General features: G+C 41.2%; 1 protein-coding gene across 1 annotated transcript in view; it reads left to right on the top strand.

Annotated features, from left to right (window-relative positions):
* nmd3 (NMD3 ribosome export adaptor) overlaps positions 1-14,514 on the top strand; it is a 59,899-nt gene that overhangs the window by 12,033 nt on the left and 33,352 nt on the right. Inside the window, exons 3-5 of the mRNA XM_059947020.1 lie at positions 11,535-11,631; positions 13,064-13,144; positions 13,750-13,878. Of these exons, the coding sequence (XP_059803003.1) occupies positions 11,535-11,631; positions 13,064-13,144; positions 13,750-13,878 (307 nt within the window). The remainder of the gene's footprint in view (positions 1-11,534; positions 11,632-13,063; positions 13,145-13,749; positions 13,879-14,514) is intronic.

The following is a 14,514-nucleotide window of genomic DNA, read 5'->3' as shown; positions in this document are numbered from 1 at the left end:
CTAATCCATGCTGAACCATTTAAACTGCCTATTCCTGTCAACTGGGACCATAGGCATCCATAAAACTAACATCCATGTTCCTATCCAAATTTCTCTTAAATGTTGAAATTGAGCTTGCATGTACCACTGTGCTGACAGCTTGTTCCATGCTCTTACGACCCTCTTAGTGAAGAAGCTTTCCCTCATAATCCCTGTACTGTATAGCTACTGTATAATATGGGACTACTTTATGTTGTAGGGACATGTCGTTGTGTGCGCTATTAGGCACGAATTGAGCATGCGCTATTAGGCAGGTATTGATCTGTGTGTGTGTATTCAGAGTTCGGTTTCTAACAGTAAAGAACCATGAAACTTAGCTCCCGTCCCCAGTGTTTTTATTAATAGCATTGTTGTGTAGCCAGGCCACATACACATCAAATTGGCAATGAGGTTAATGAACCTACATCGTATTGGAACGTCGTGTTTTAAATTGATAATGAGGCTCGGAGGAAGAGCGCTAAGAATGAGCCAAGGAGCAGGAGAAGGAGGCAGAATGACACTGCGAGTCTGAAAGGAAGCGGGAGCACAGCTGGGGTCGGGAACATCGGGAGAGCAAGAGACACAGTCGGAGCAGCAGCACACCCAGCTGAGACCACAGCCGGTGCTGAACCCCAGGGCTGAGGGTCTGACTGCCCCAGAAGGAAGATAAAAGGGAGTGACACAGACATCTAGATGGAGTACGCTCCTGGCGCTAGCAAAAAGGTCACTTGAGTCAAAAAAAAGGGAGAACGGGGCTAAATTAACAAAGATGGCGATGATTGGAACCATTACAGCATCTGATAGTAGCATTGAAGACTGGGCAACTTTATTGCAAGAGTGGAGTTATATTGTGATGCTAACGATGTTAATGATGGAAAGAAAGCCAGTGTCTTACTTAGTATTAAGGGAGCAAAAACATACGGCCTGCTACTGAGCTTGTTAACCCCTGAAAAGCTGGCTGACGAAACATTCAAGCAGGTAGACATTCTTCAACAGCATTTAAACCCCAAACCACTGGTCATTGCTGAAAGATTTAAATTTCAGGATCGGAATCAGAGCAAAAATGAAAGTGTTTTTGAATATTGTGCTGAATTGCGCAAATTATCAGAACATTGTCAATTTGGAGCTGGTCTATCGGACACTTTGAGGGGCCGGTTAGAATGTGGCATGCATTGTGAAAGCACACAGAAGAAGCTCCTATGTGAAAAAGACCTTACATTCAAGAAAACGCTAAACATTGCAATATCAATGGAAAAGGCCGCACGAGGTGCTTCCGAGATACAACAAAAATCTCTGGAATATGCTACAAATTAAATGTGAATGAACAGAAATGAAGGAAAGTAATGTTACTGTTGTGGGAAAATCTCAAATGACCCTGATGATCGTTGGGTTAAAGACAAAGAATGCAGAAACTGTGGCAAACGGCCACACTGGCAGAGTATGCAAAGCTCGTAAACTGCAGAAAAGGGTCAAAATACATGTTTCCTGTGGCATCAGAAATATAGGTGCAACATTCTTTCCCTACTAACGCACAGACCCCTCCTTCTCAGGCTAATACTTCTCCACTTTCCTGTTTCTTTGTATTTGACCTCTGACGCTGTTAGGTAATCAATCAATCCCACCCCCAATATGGCTATTGCCACTACTTCCTTAATGTTAGTCCTCTATTGAGTATATATTTTGTTAATAATCAGTCACTGTGTATATAACATGAGGTGCATGTTGAAATAGATTTATGTTCCAGTCTGTCAATAACACTTGGTTCTTGATTCTCAGCGCCGTTCCTCTCTCTTGGGGAAGATGTCACTTGTTCAGTGTTTTATTTTGTCCTCGCCATGGTGCAACTTGCACTTGCTGGCATGTATTCAATTAGGTTTCTCCTTCACCTTAATGGCTGTACGGTTCGTCAGCAGCACTAGCTAAGGGCCTTTCCACCTGGGAGGGGAAGAATCTTTATTCATTGATCTCACATATATTCTATCTCCCAGCTTAAAAGGATGCATGTTACCTTCCGTTAAAGGTGCCTGGGCTTGCCGGACCCTCTCATACAATTTCCCTGCCTCCTGACACAATGCTTGTGCGTATTTCTTCTCATCACATCATATTAATGCTACCTTTTCTGGGGTCATGTGAGGCTTGATCATCTCTTGGGTGGTGCAAAGAGCCATCTGTGAAAAGAATTAAATCAGGGTTATCAATAAGTTCACTTCTCTGATCTGGTCGGGGAGTAGCAGTGGCTTCCTCTGTGAGCAGAGAGTTATGGTCATCCCCATCCTGCTTTGCAGATGGTAATGGAACAAAAGTAGCTGGATTAATAGCCAAAGATCTTTTGTATGTACAGTTGGATTGAGAGAGAAGAATCACCTCATAACCTGTCCCTGGCCATTGTAAAATGCTGAGTAGCAGCTAAATTCAACAGTAGCATTACGGCATGGGGTACTATCACAGTACATGGGTGATCCAATACGATAGGAATAGATTTTTCTACTATTTCATTTACGTCATGGAAGGCTTTCTCCCTTTTGGGTGTCTATTCCATGATGGGGTCCTCCATTTTCAATGTAGCAGAATGCATTACTGCATCCCTCTCCTGGTATTCGGGAATCCACTGTCGACAGTGCGCTACCATGCCCAGGAAAGAAAGAATGTCATTTTTTGTTTTAGGGACTGGGATCTTTTTTATTGCTTTTATTCAATCCCTTCCCAAACTTTGCCAACCTTTACTGAGCTAGAATCCAAGGTACTGGACAGTCTATTGGCAAAACTGCATTTTCTCCACAGGCACCCTGTGCCCTCTTCTTGCTAAAAGTTCAAGGAGTGTTAAAGAATCTGTCAGACATTGTGGCCCTGTAGCAGAAACTGTCAGGATCTTGTTTGCATATTGAATCTGCGTGGAATATTCAGACAGCCAGCATTTGGCCAAGTAATTTTTAACTGTTGCAGCATAAACTGCGGGGCTTTTGGTATATCCCTGGGGCAGATGTGTCCACGTATATTGCTTATTCTTATAAGTAAAGGCAGTATAAGTAACTGGCTGTCCTCGTGCAAAAGTATGGAGAAAAGTGCTGAGCACCGATCCACTACAGTAAAGGTACTAGCTCTCGCAGGTATAAAAGTAAGCATAATGTTGGTGTCCGAGCACCAGCGGGGCAATAGGGATGACTATCTTATTAATGGTTCTTAGGTCCTGCACAAAATGCCACTCATTTCTCCGGCCCATTTTTGGGATAGGTAATATAGGGGTGTTACGCAGGCTTTGTGTCTTCACCAGCACCCCTTGCTGAAATGAGTCAATTACTGGGGCAATACCTTCTTCAGCTTCAGTAGCCATATGGTACTGTTTAATACAGGGCAGTGGCACATTCTTTTTTTAGAGTAACTTTATGCTCCGGAGCTGTTTGGGCCTTACCCACATGATTTTTATGTTGGGCCCATAGGTTCCCTGTACCTGCTCTAAGGCTCTAGGGGGAAGCAGAGGGTCTTCTGCTGGCAGTTGTTGCTTTTCAAAGGATGTTTCCCAGCTCTCGGACTTTAACATATTTCTCCCCTCCTTTTCGTTAAAGAATTCTCTTAGGGCTTCTTGTCTCAGTACTGGCAGAGTTATAGTATAGACAGTCATGGTTTCTTTCGCCATTCGTTTTATCATTGTCCTGATATCTTTAGGCTTTGCTAGTGGTTTAATGGCCACTGTAAAATGAGGCATTGAGGAGTCCCCTAGTCGGAATCCTTTTTTTTCTGATCTTCCACTAAGTACAACGGGCCCTAATCCCTCGGGACCAAAATACACATACGGTGTTGCCTTCAGTGTTACTGTTTAAATAAGGGTGTACAGCCTGATCATAGTGCGGATCAGTTTGTAATAGACCATGCAGTGGTGCTGCTTCTTTTCTCGGCTGCTATTAATCAACTATAGCTGATTTTGCATGTAGAGTTTGGCTCGTCCTATCAATGTGTCATACAGTCTCTGAACTTGCCAACCATAGTGAGTGCCATCCAGCTGCCAACAATACAGTATGGGTTCTGAACTGTCCTTTTCTTGCCCATTCATTAATTTTAGCATTTGAGGGATCCTAATTTGAGGAAGCTGCACCTATATACCTTCAGCTGTACAGTGCAGTGTTGCCCTTAATTTACAAAGGGTCTGCGGACCCAGCAGGGGAAGCGGGGCTATTTTAGATAATAATGAAGGTGTCTGTTGAAAGCTTATCCTCCATTCTGTTTTTCTCTTTTCCTGCCTCTTTTTTCTGCCTTTTCAGGCATATATTTTTTTTGAATCATCTTGAGTACTGCTAACATTTCCTTCAGCTCCCTCAGATTCAATTCCTCTTTCCTGAGACCCTTCTCTCGTTACAGTGATGTCTGCTCCCCTGGGGGTGTCAGATGCCTGAACTTCTGGCATGGGGGGTTGTAAGAGTGGCTGCCGGTCATCCCAAGGCAGTCGTCATTATTAAATTGTCTATTTCACTATTGGGTGCCAATAGGGCACTGGCCGGAACAGGGAGTTGTGGATAAAGTCCCGTGGCAGGTTTTGTTTCAACCCCAGCTATCTCTGTTTCAGGCTACTTAATCTCCTTTCTCTTTGGAGGCTGTTGTTTTTTAGCCACCTCCTTACATTGTTTAAAATGTTTTTACATGTAATCAGCATACCAATTTGTGTCGCTGTCCCTATTTTGGGTAGCGTCCTCCCAGCACTGGATTAGTCTCAAATTAAAACTTCCCCCATACGGCCAATCCCTATGTAACCGCTCATGCAAATCTCTACTGAATGTTATCGCATAAGGATCATCTCTGGTCTCTCTGATTACCGTATCCGCTGGGGATCCAGGCAGGACTAAGGTGTCTCCTGTTTGCTGGTGGTGCTGTTTTATCTTTTTAATCTTTTTTGGCAGTCTTTTTCCTACCTGCAGTTGAGTGTTCAAAGCCTTTGTCTTACCACCGGAACTCTTTGGCTTATTAGCAGGATCAGCGCTAGCCGATCTACTGCTCGTAATTCCCGCTTTTCCTGTTTAGGATTTCAATTTTAGTTTAGACGGACATACTTTCTTTATTCACACTTAGTATACAATGAGTGCTCACTGATGTGTTTCCTCTGTCTTTCCATAAGTCTCTGGGTTTGGTCACGGAATAAATTGGTAGCTACCTTGGTACTCCCACAAGCACCCCCTGACTCCCCCTTTCAGCTAGAACGTAGGACACCTGTCTCCTCCTTTCAGCTAGGAGACTGACTCTCCTTCCCAACTTGGATGGCACTTTTTTGTGTTCTCCTTTTCCGCCTAGGGTTCTTTTTTTTGGATCCTGCTCTTCTAGCCTCCCCCTTTCAGTTAGGAGACTATATTGAGGATCCCATCCTCTTCGCCAGACTGTTGTGGAAAAAAATCTCAGTGGCAGCAGACAGAATAGATCAGGTCGACTTCAGAGAATTGTTTCAGACTAAAGGGTTTTATTACATGATATTATGGAGAGCCCAGATTCCTAAAGCAGAGCTTCACGGCTCTGTTCAACAAAAGATTAGACTCATCATCAAAATATACGTGACAAAAAGCACTTTCTCACACAAGTAGAATAGAGAAGTTTCACAACATGTTCTAGGTGATAACCGGAAGCACCAATCAGCTTAAAAATTACTCTACCTGCTGTGTTAGGGCAGATTACGGAACAGTCAGTTCAGAGAGAAACAAGTTCCCATTCCTTCTTAAAGTACAAGCAATCATGGGAGTCAGTTACTTATAGCTAGGTACGGTTAGTTAGTTGGCACAGACAGTACAGCTGTCGTGGCAGAAATGGCTCCCTAATCGGTAATAATGCTTTAAATTTTCTTCCACAACTGCTAAAGACTTACACAGGACAGAATGTACGTCCTGAAGGCAAAATTAAAGTGAAAGTGACCCACGGAGGTGAAACACAGCAACGGAACCTCTATGTACTGAAAAATTGAGGACCACTGTTGCTGGGACGTGAATGATTCAGGAAAATCCAGTCAGACTGGCATAGCATCAAGGCACTAGATGTGTCAACAAAGGAGGGCAGCTTGGCAGAGAAGACGTCTGCAGCTCTCCTCTCACCCATTGTCGGCTATTGCAACGACGAAGAGGAGTTAGACAGTGCTGACAATGAGGACGAACACGGTATCCATGGCTGTGACTCGGATGAAGATACAGAGGATACAAGGGAGACAGATATTGCCAATAAGCAGGATGATGAAGACTACCAGGAGAAATTGACATCTCTCAAAAGACAGCTACTGCAGTTCCAGGAAGGCACTTTGCAGGAGTATCAGAAAAGGATGAAGAAACTAGATCAACAATACAAGGAAGGAATACGAAATGCAGAGATATTTTTGCAACTGGAGACAGAACAAGTGGAAAGGAATTATATTAAAGAGAAGAAAGCAGCAGTGAAGGAATTTGAAGATAAAAAGATTGAGTTAGTAGAAAAGAAAAAGATGATTGAGAATGAGAGGCTAACAATGGAACTCATTGGAGATCCTATGGAGGTAAAGCCAACAATGACTAGGAAACTAAGGAGGAGACCTAATGACCCTGTTCTAATTACAGACAAAAGACGAAAACCTACACCTGCGCAGTTAAATTACTTGTTAATAGATGAATAGATAATGGAAGATCTGCGACCTCTCAATAAGCTTAAATCTCCGAAAAGACCAGCATCTCCTGAGCATCTTCCCAGCACTCCTGCTGAATCATCAGCAGAAAGATATGAAGCACGAATAAAAGATGGAAAGTTATATTATGATAAGAGATGGTATCATAAAGGTCAGGCTATCTATTTGGAATCTAAGGAGAATACGAACATTTGCTGTGTAATTAGCTCAGTTGGATCAAATGCGATATGGGTAAGGAAGATAAGTGATAACACAAAAATGTGTATATATCTAGAACAGTGGCACAGAGAAGTCTTCATTAGATGGAGGTGATCTGCTGCCTAGAACTCTTAGCAAGTTGGAGGCGCACATCATCTTAACTCCCTATGCTCAGAGGTCAAGACTCCACCCCCAGAGACTTGAGTTATAAATGAGTCTTAGACCAAAAGTAAAAAAAAAGGCTTGTTATAATTTGATATTATTAAGTTACTAAGTAAACAATTGGTAGGCAGTTGTATGTTAAGGGTCAGCTTAATTGTTTAGCATAGTGCCCCAGTTAAAAAAAGTTGGTACACTATTAAAATAAAAGAGGAGGAGTGTACTGTATAGCTACTGTATAATATGGGACTACTTTATGTTGTAGGGACACGTCGTTGCATGTGCTATTATGCACGTATTGATCTGTACATGTGTGTTCAGAGTTTGTCTCCAGCGTTTTTATTAATAGCATTGTTGTGTAGTCAGGCCACATACACAACATTCCCCTTAAACTTTTTACCTTTCACCCTTAACTCATGGCCTCTAGCTGTAATCTCACCCAACCTCAGCAGAAAAAGCTTGCTTGCATTTATCCTAACTATACCCCGCATAATTTCCATATAACTTAGGTTTTCCAGATCCAGCAATATCCTTGTAAATTTTCTCTGTAGTCTTTCAATCTTATTTACATCTTTCTTGTAACTAGGTGACCAAAACCACACACAAAACTCCAAATTAGGCCTCACCAATGTCTTGTACAACTCAACATAACGTCCCATTTATTGTACTTAGTATTTTGATTTATGAAGCCCAATGTACCAAGAACTTTCTTTACGACCCTATCTACTTGTAATGCCGCTCAATGAATTCCCAGGTCCCTGTGTAAGACCTACCTGGTTGGTCCTACTGAAGTGCAACACCTCAAATTTGTCTGCATTAATTTCCATCTGCCAGTTTTCCAGCTGGTCCAGATCCTGCTGCAAGCCATGATACCCTTTCTTCCTGTTCACCACCTCCAATCTTGGTGTCATCCACAAATTTGCTAATCTAGTTAACCATATTATCATCAAGATCATTGATATAGATGACAAGCAACGAAGTACCCAGCATCGATCCCTGCGGCACTTCAGAGTCACAGGCCTCCAGTCAGAGGGGCAACCGTCTATCACTTTTTGGCTTCTCTCACAACACCAATGTCTAATTTACTACCTCATTTTGATTAGTGACTGAACCTTCTTTACTAAACTCTGAGCAGGGTATATAAAATCCATGTAAACAATATCCACTGCCTTACCTTCATCAGCTTTCTTTGAAAAACTCGATAAGGTTAGACATGACCTGCCATGCACAAAGCCATGCTGACTATCCTTAATCAGTCCATGTCCATCCAAATACTCATATATACTGTCCCTTAGAATAGCTTACAATAACTTTTCCACTACTGTCATCTCACCAGCAGATAATTTCCTGGTTTATATTTAGAGCCTTTAAACAGCGGAGCACCATTGGCCTTCCTCCAATCCTCTGGTACCTTACCTGTTGCTAAGGATGATTTGATTTTCTCTGCTAGGGCCCTGGCAGTTTCTGCACTTGCCTCTCGCAGGGACTGAGGAAACACCTGGTCAAGCCCTGTGGAATTATCCACCCCGTTGTCTCTGTGATAGTGATGCCGAGGAATTTAAAGTTGCTGACCCTCTCCACCTCTGATCTCCTGATGATTACTGGCTAAGAAGCTCTGGCTTCCATCTCCTGAGGTCTACAGTCAGTTCCTTGGTCTTATTGACATGGTTGTTATTACACCACTCAGCCAAGCTTTCAATCTCTCTCCTGTATGCTGATTCATCACCTCCTCTGATACAGTCCATAACAGTGGTGTCATCAGCAAACTTGTATATGGTGTTGGAGATATACTTGGGCATATAGTCATAGGTGTAAAGCAAGTAGAGCAGAGGGCTAAGTACATATCCCTGTGGTGTTCTTGTGCTAATGGAGATTATGGAGGAGATGTTTTTGCCTATCTGAACTGACTGGGGTCTACAAGTGAGGAAATCCAGGATCCAATTGCAGTACTTAGGTGTGATGACCAGCTTTTGGAGCTTCCTGACTGATTTAGAGGGGATCATGGTGTTAAATACTGAGCTGTAATCGATAAAGAGCATCCTGATGTATGCATCTTTGCTGTCCAGATGTTTCATGGTTGTGTGAAGAGCTAGTGAGAAGGCATCTTCTGTAGACCAGTTGCTTTGGTAGAATTTGAGTGGATCCAAGTCATCATTCAGACAGGAGCTGATATGCTTCCACTCCAGCCTCTCAAACTACTTCGTCACTGTGGATGTAAGTGCAAGTGGACAATAGTCCGTTAAACAGGTTACTGCGTTCTTCTTGGGCACTGGTATGTTTGAATCCTGCTTGAAGCAGGTGGGTACCTCACACTGCCGGAGTGAGAGTTTGAAGATGTTGCATACACTAGCCAGTTGATCAGCACAGATCTTCAGTACTTGACCAGGTACTCCACCTAGACTGGATGCTTTCCTTGGAGTCACTCTCTTGAAGGCAGCCTGTAAGTCATCTTCAGGTACTGAGACTAAAGGATCATCGGGAGACATGGGGGGTGTGTCATGGTTCCACCACATTCTGGTGGTCAAAGTGAGCATAGAAGGCATTGAGCTCATCTGGAAGTGAAACTCTGTTGTCCCCTATGTTGCAAGATTTACCTTTGTAGGAGGTTATGGCATTCACAGCTGTCGAGCATCTTTTATTGATTCCAGTCTAGTCCAGAAACTCCACTTTGCCTGAGAAATGGCCTTCCAGAGATCATGCCTGCATATATTGTATGCTTGATCTCCAGACTTGACTGCTTCTGATCTGGTTCTCAACAGGTTGCACATTTCATTGTTCATCCAGGGCTTCTGTTTGGGGAAAATCCAGAATGATTTCATGGGGACACACTCATCCACGGCTGTTTTTATATAGTCTGTAATAACCCTGCTGTAGTCACTCAGGTCCTCAGATGTATTCTTGAACATTATCTAGTCCACTGACTCAAGGCGATTCTATAATTGTTCCTCAGCCTCTTGCGGCCATCACTTGGTTGAATCTCAGGTGGTGATGAGAGAGTGTACAGGAGTGATATGCCAACTAGTGGAAAGGTGTTGCAGCAACAGCCTGGCATTCAATGTAAATAAGATGAAAGAACTGATTGTGGACTTAAAGAAGGGTAAGGCAAAGGAACATGTACCGATCCTCATAGAGGGATCAGAAGTGGAGAGAGTGAGCAGCTTCAAGTTCCTGAGTGTCAAGATTTCTGAGGATCTAAACTGGTCCCAACATACTGATGTCATAAAGAAGGCAAGACAGTGGCTATACTTTATTAGGAGTTTGAAGCGATGTGGCATGTCAACAAATATGCTCAAAAACTTCTATAGTTGTACTGTGGAGAGCATTCTGACAAGTTGCATCACTGTCTAGTATGGAGGGGCTACTGCACAGGACCAAAAGAAGCTACAGAAGGTTGTAAATCTAGTCAGCTTCATCTTGCGCACTGACCTACAAAGTACCCAGGACATCTTTAGGGAGTGGTGTCTCAGAAAGGCAGTGGCCATTATTAAAGACCTCCAGCACGCAGGGCATGCCCTTTTCTCACTGTTACCATCAGGTAGGAGATACAGAAGCCTGAAGGTGCACACTGTGCAATTCAAGAACAGCTTCTTCCCCTCTGCCATCTAAATAGACTTTGAAGTTTTGGATACTACCTCACTTTTTTAATATACAGTTAACCAGTTTTTGCACATTTTTTTTAAGAATCTATTCAATGTATGTAATTGATTTACTTGTTTATTACGTTTTATTTATTATTTTCTCTCTTTCTGCTAGATTATGTATTGCATTGAACTGCTGCTGTTAAATTAACAAATTTCATGTCACATGCCAGTGATATTAAACCTGATTCTGATTGGCATCTTTTCTATATTTAGTCTACAGAAACAAGTTAGGAGTCATAACAGTGAAAATGTCATTGATAAAAGCACCATTCTCTCTTTGTTATGTCTTTTCATAATTTGCAAAACAATTATGCTGAAAGTGTATTGGTAAAAAATATTTGCTAAGATTTGGTTTTAACTTTTGGACTGCAGTAAATCAGTCCTTTAAAATCAGCTATATAGTTTTACCATGCTGAATGTGCAAATATTGTTTGGCTTGATGTAGGAGACATGACACCTTATAGAAAAATACTGCTCTTGGGTTACAGAATGAAAACTTGAAGATATATGGTAATCACTTGTATAATTGAATTTGCTAATTCCACCTAATTCATCAAACTTGCCCAGATTTATTTGAAATATACAACTCTGAAATTTTTCAGTTCTCTGAGTAGCCATGAAACCAATAAAGAAAAGAAAAGGCAGCATGATCATCAACCCCCAAATCCCACCTCCCTGTAAAAAACGGATCAGACACGTCAACTCCCAAATCCCCCCTTCCGCACAAAAAAATGAGCAAAATGGATCAGGCACATCAACACCCAGATCCCTCTTCTTGCTCAAAAAAACCTTGAAAAGAAGGGATCAGGCACATTGACCCCCAAATCCCTCCTCCCGCACAAAAAAAAAAACAAATTATGGAATTAACTTAGATGCTGGCTTTTGATTTTGCCTGATAGATATCTTCAACCTCCTGGAACCTGGATACAATGTGCATTGGAATCAAGAGAACTTTTAACTTTGTGTCTTAAAAAAATGAAGGCCCCTTTGAGCAAGGTTAGTAGATTGGGTCATATGGGGAAAAAAGCTTATTTTATTTTGAGTTTTGTTTTTAAGAATATTTAATTGCAGACTAAGAATATTTATACTTCATAGCTTAAGATTGTGTTATATTTATGTCAGTTTCAAAGACCTGGTTATTGATCACAATCTATTACTGATAGTATATCTTGTAAAATTTAACAAGAAAATGTCAGTGTTTATTTTAATGAAGAAATAATCCTTCTGTTTGTTGAATTAGCTGCTAAATATTTAAAAGTAGCTGCAAGTTATCTGTGACATCAGTTTATATACAGTGAATATACGAAGCTCTCGTGCCGAGATGAGGCCACCCTCAGGATGGAGGAGCAACAAGTTGTATTCCATCTGGATGGCATGAATATTGATTTCTCCCTCCAGTTTAAAAAATACTCTCTCTCCCCCCCCCATTTCCCACTCTGACCTTTTACCCTTTCTCACTTACCCCCTTGGTCCCCACCCTTTTCCCTTTCTCCTGTGGTCCACTCTCCCATCCTATCAGATTCCTTTCCCACCCACCTTTCAGATAGCCTCCTTCTCCCCCCCCCCCCCACCTTTTTATTCTGGTGTCTTCCCCCTTCCTTCTCTGTCCTGAAGGTTCTTGGCCTGAAACTTTGACTGTTTATTCATTCCTAGAGATTCTGCCTGACTTGCTGAGTTCCTCCATCATTTGTGTGTGTTGCTATAGCATTACCACAATGAACAGTTAGCTGGCAGATTTGATCGTACCAAATAAACTTGTAAGAGATATTTTATGCAAAAGTTGTTGGGGACTACTAGTAGAGGGGAAATACTCATTCCAGCACCAATTGCTCATTTGGAATACGAAGTACCAACTTGTGAAATACCAGTTTTGGTACCCTAACCCTCACCCTCACCCTCACATCCAATCATCTAATATTTTTTAACTAATGTCCTTGGTTAATAGTTAAGCAGTGTGTCTTCTCAATTCTGGAGTCTTAGTCAACATCACCCTTAACAAAGAAATAGTTAAAATAATAGTCGTCAAGTGAAATTGTTGTTCCTGGTCTCTCTGTGGCAAATGTATAGTTTATGATGCTTAGTTGTAATTTTCATACTGGTTGCTATGAATACCTGTGTAAATATTATTACTTAGATGAAATTTTGAAAGATGGGATAAAATTTGGAAGGATTTTCATTGGATACTGCCAAATTGACTGCTTGGGAAGGAGAGAGAAAATTGGCAGAGGGAATAACATTTTGTACTTTGATCTTTTAAGAAGGTTTAATTAACTGAATGAGCATCAGATAGAATCAGATAGAACCTTTATGCTATCCTTATTCTAGTGTTGTAGATTTGGACATATTTCTGTGTAGGAAATCTCATGGGGAAGACTAATCACTAAGATACTTTAGTTATCAGCATCAGCATGTGGTTTCTTTTACACAGGTGCGACTTATAGATGCAGGCTTCATTTGGACAGAGCCTCATTCAAAGAGGTTAAAGGTCAAGCTGACCATTCAGAAGGAGGTAAGAAGAAGCTTAAATCCTTAACAGCAAACTCATTCACAGCATTATTTGAGAGACTGCAGGTGAAGCTTTCATCATGACTTGACATTGTCACTTAATTTTGAATATCATGAAGAATTGTGAATAGAAATTTCAAATGCATTTAAAAATTGACATTTAAAGATGTTTACTCTTATTTTCAAAATGATATTTGATCATGGGTCCTACACTGCTTTCTTAAGAGCTTGAGCAATGAATCTCCATTTAATTTGGATATTCTTAATTTATACTGGGCCAATTATAACTGTGCCAAAGTGCAGTAGCACTTATCCAGAATAAGAAAGTTGGCTGGGAAGCGCCTGTTTATTAGATGGGCTGCTTGTGGATAACATTCTCAGTTTTGCATGCCTTATAATGACTTCAGATTTTTAAAAAATTACTTTGCACAATCCAGAGCTGGTAATGTTACTGACTTGGCTGGCTCTCTTTGTTTCCTGGATGTCTTGAACCTTTGACTGAGGAACATTTTCTGACCTCATGTACAACTGAAGTTATTTATGTTATTAAGTTGTAGTATATAATATTCAATCTATTTTACATTTTCTAATAGCAAGTTTTGTGTGCAGGTAATGAGTGGAACAATATTGCAGCAAGTATTTGTGGTAGATTTTGTCATTCTACCACAGATGTGTGATGATTGCCACCGTGTTGAAGCTAAAGACTACTGGAAAGCAGTAGTGCAAGTTCGCCAGAAGGTGAATAAATTGTTTTTAATGTACAAGATTAGTGTACCTTAACATTTTGATGTGAGTAACAGCATTTCAAAGTTTTGAATGCTGTAGATATGTGTGTGGAATAAGTAGCAGTTAAATACATAGAATTATTTACTGCAGCAAAGCTAATGAAATAACATGGATGAAATAAGGTGGATGATATTGTAACACAGTTAGAAGTTGGCAAGTATGATCTTACAGACATCACAGAGTTGTGATTGAAAGAAGATACAGCTGGGAGCTTAACATCCAAGGATATTCGTATCTAAAAGGTAGACAGGTGAGCAGAGGGTGTGGCGTGGCTTTGTTGGTTTTAAAAAGAAATGACATAGGATAAGAAAATATAGATGCCTTATCAGTAGAGTTAAAAAACTACAAAGGTAAAAAGACCCTGATGGAAGTTATAAGCAAGCATCTGAACAGTAGCCAGGATATGAGAAACAAATTACAATGAGAGATAGAAAAGGCAAGGTCCTGGGGGATTTCAATTTGCAGGTAGATTGGAAAATCAGGCTGGTGCTGGATCTCAGGAGAAGGAATCTGTAAAATACCTAGCAGATGATTTTTTAAAGCAGTTTGTGGTCAAGCCTAGTAGGGGGAAGGCAATTCTGAATTAAG

Source organism: Hypanus sabinus, chromosome 2 (genome assembly GCF_030144855.1).
Source record: "Hypanus sabinus isolate sHypSab1 chromosome 2, sHypSab1.hap1, whole genome shotgun sequence".
Taxonomy (NCBI): domain Eukaryota; kingdom Metazoa; phylum Chordata; class Chondrichthyes; order Myliobatiformes; family Dasyatidae; genus Hypanus; species Hypanus sabinus.
This window is presented reverse-complemented; position numbering and strand designations above follow the sequence as displayed.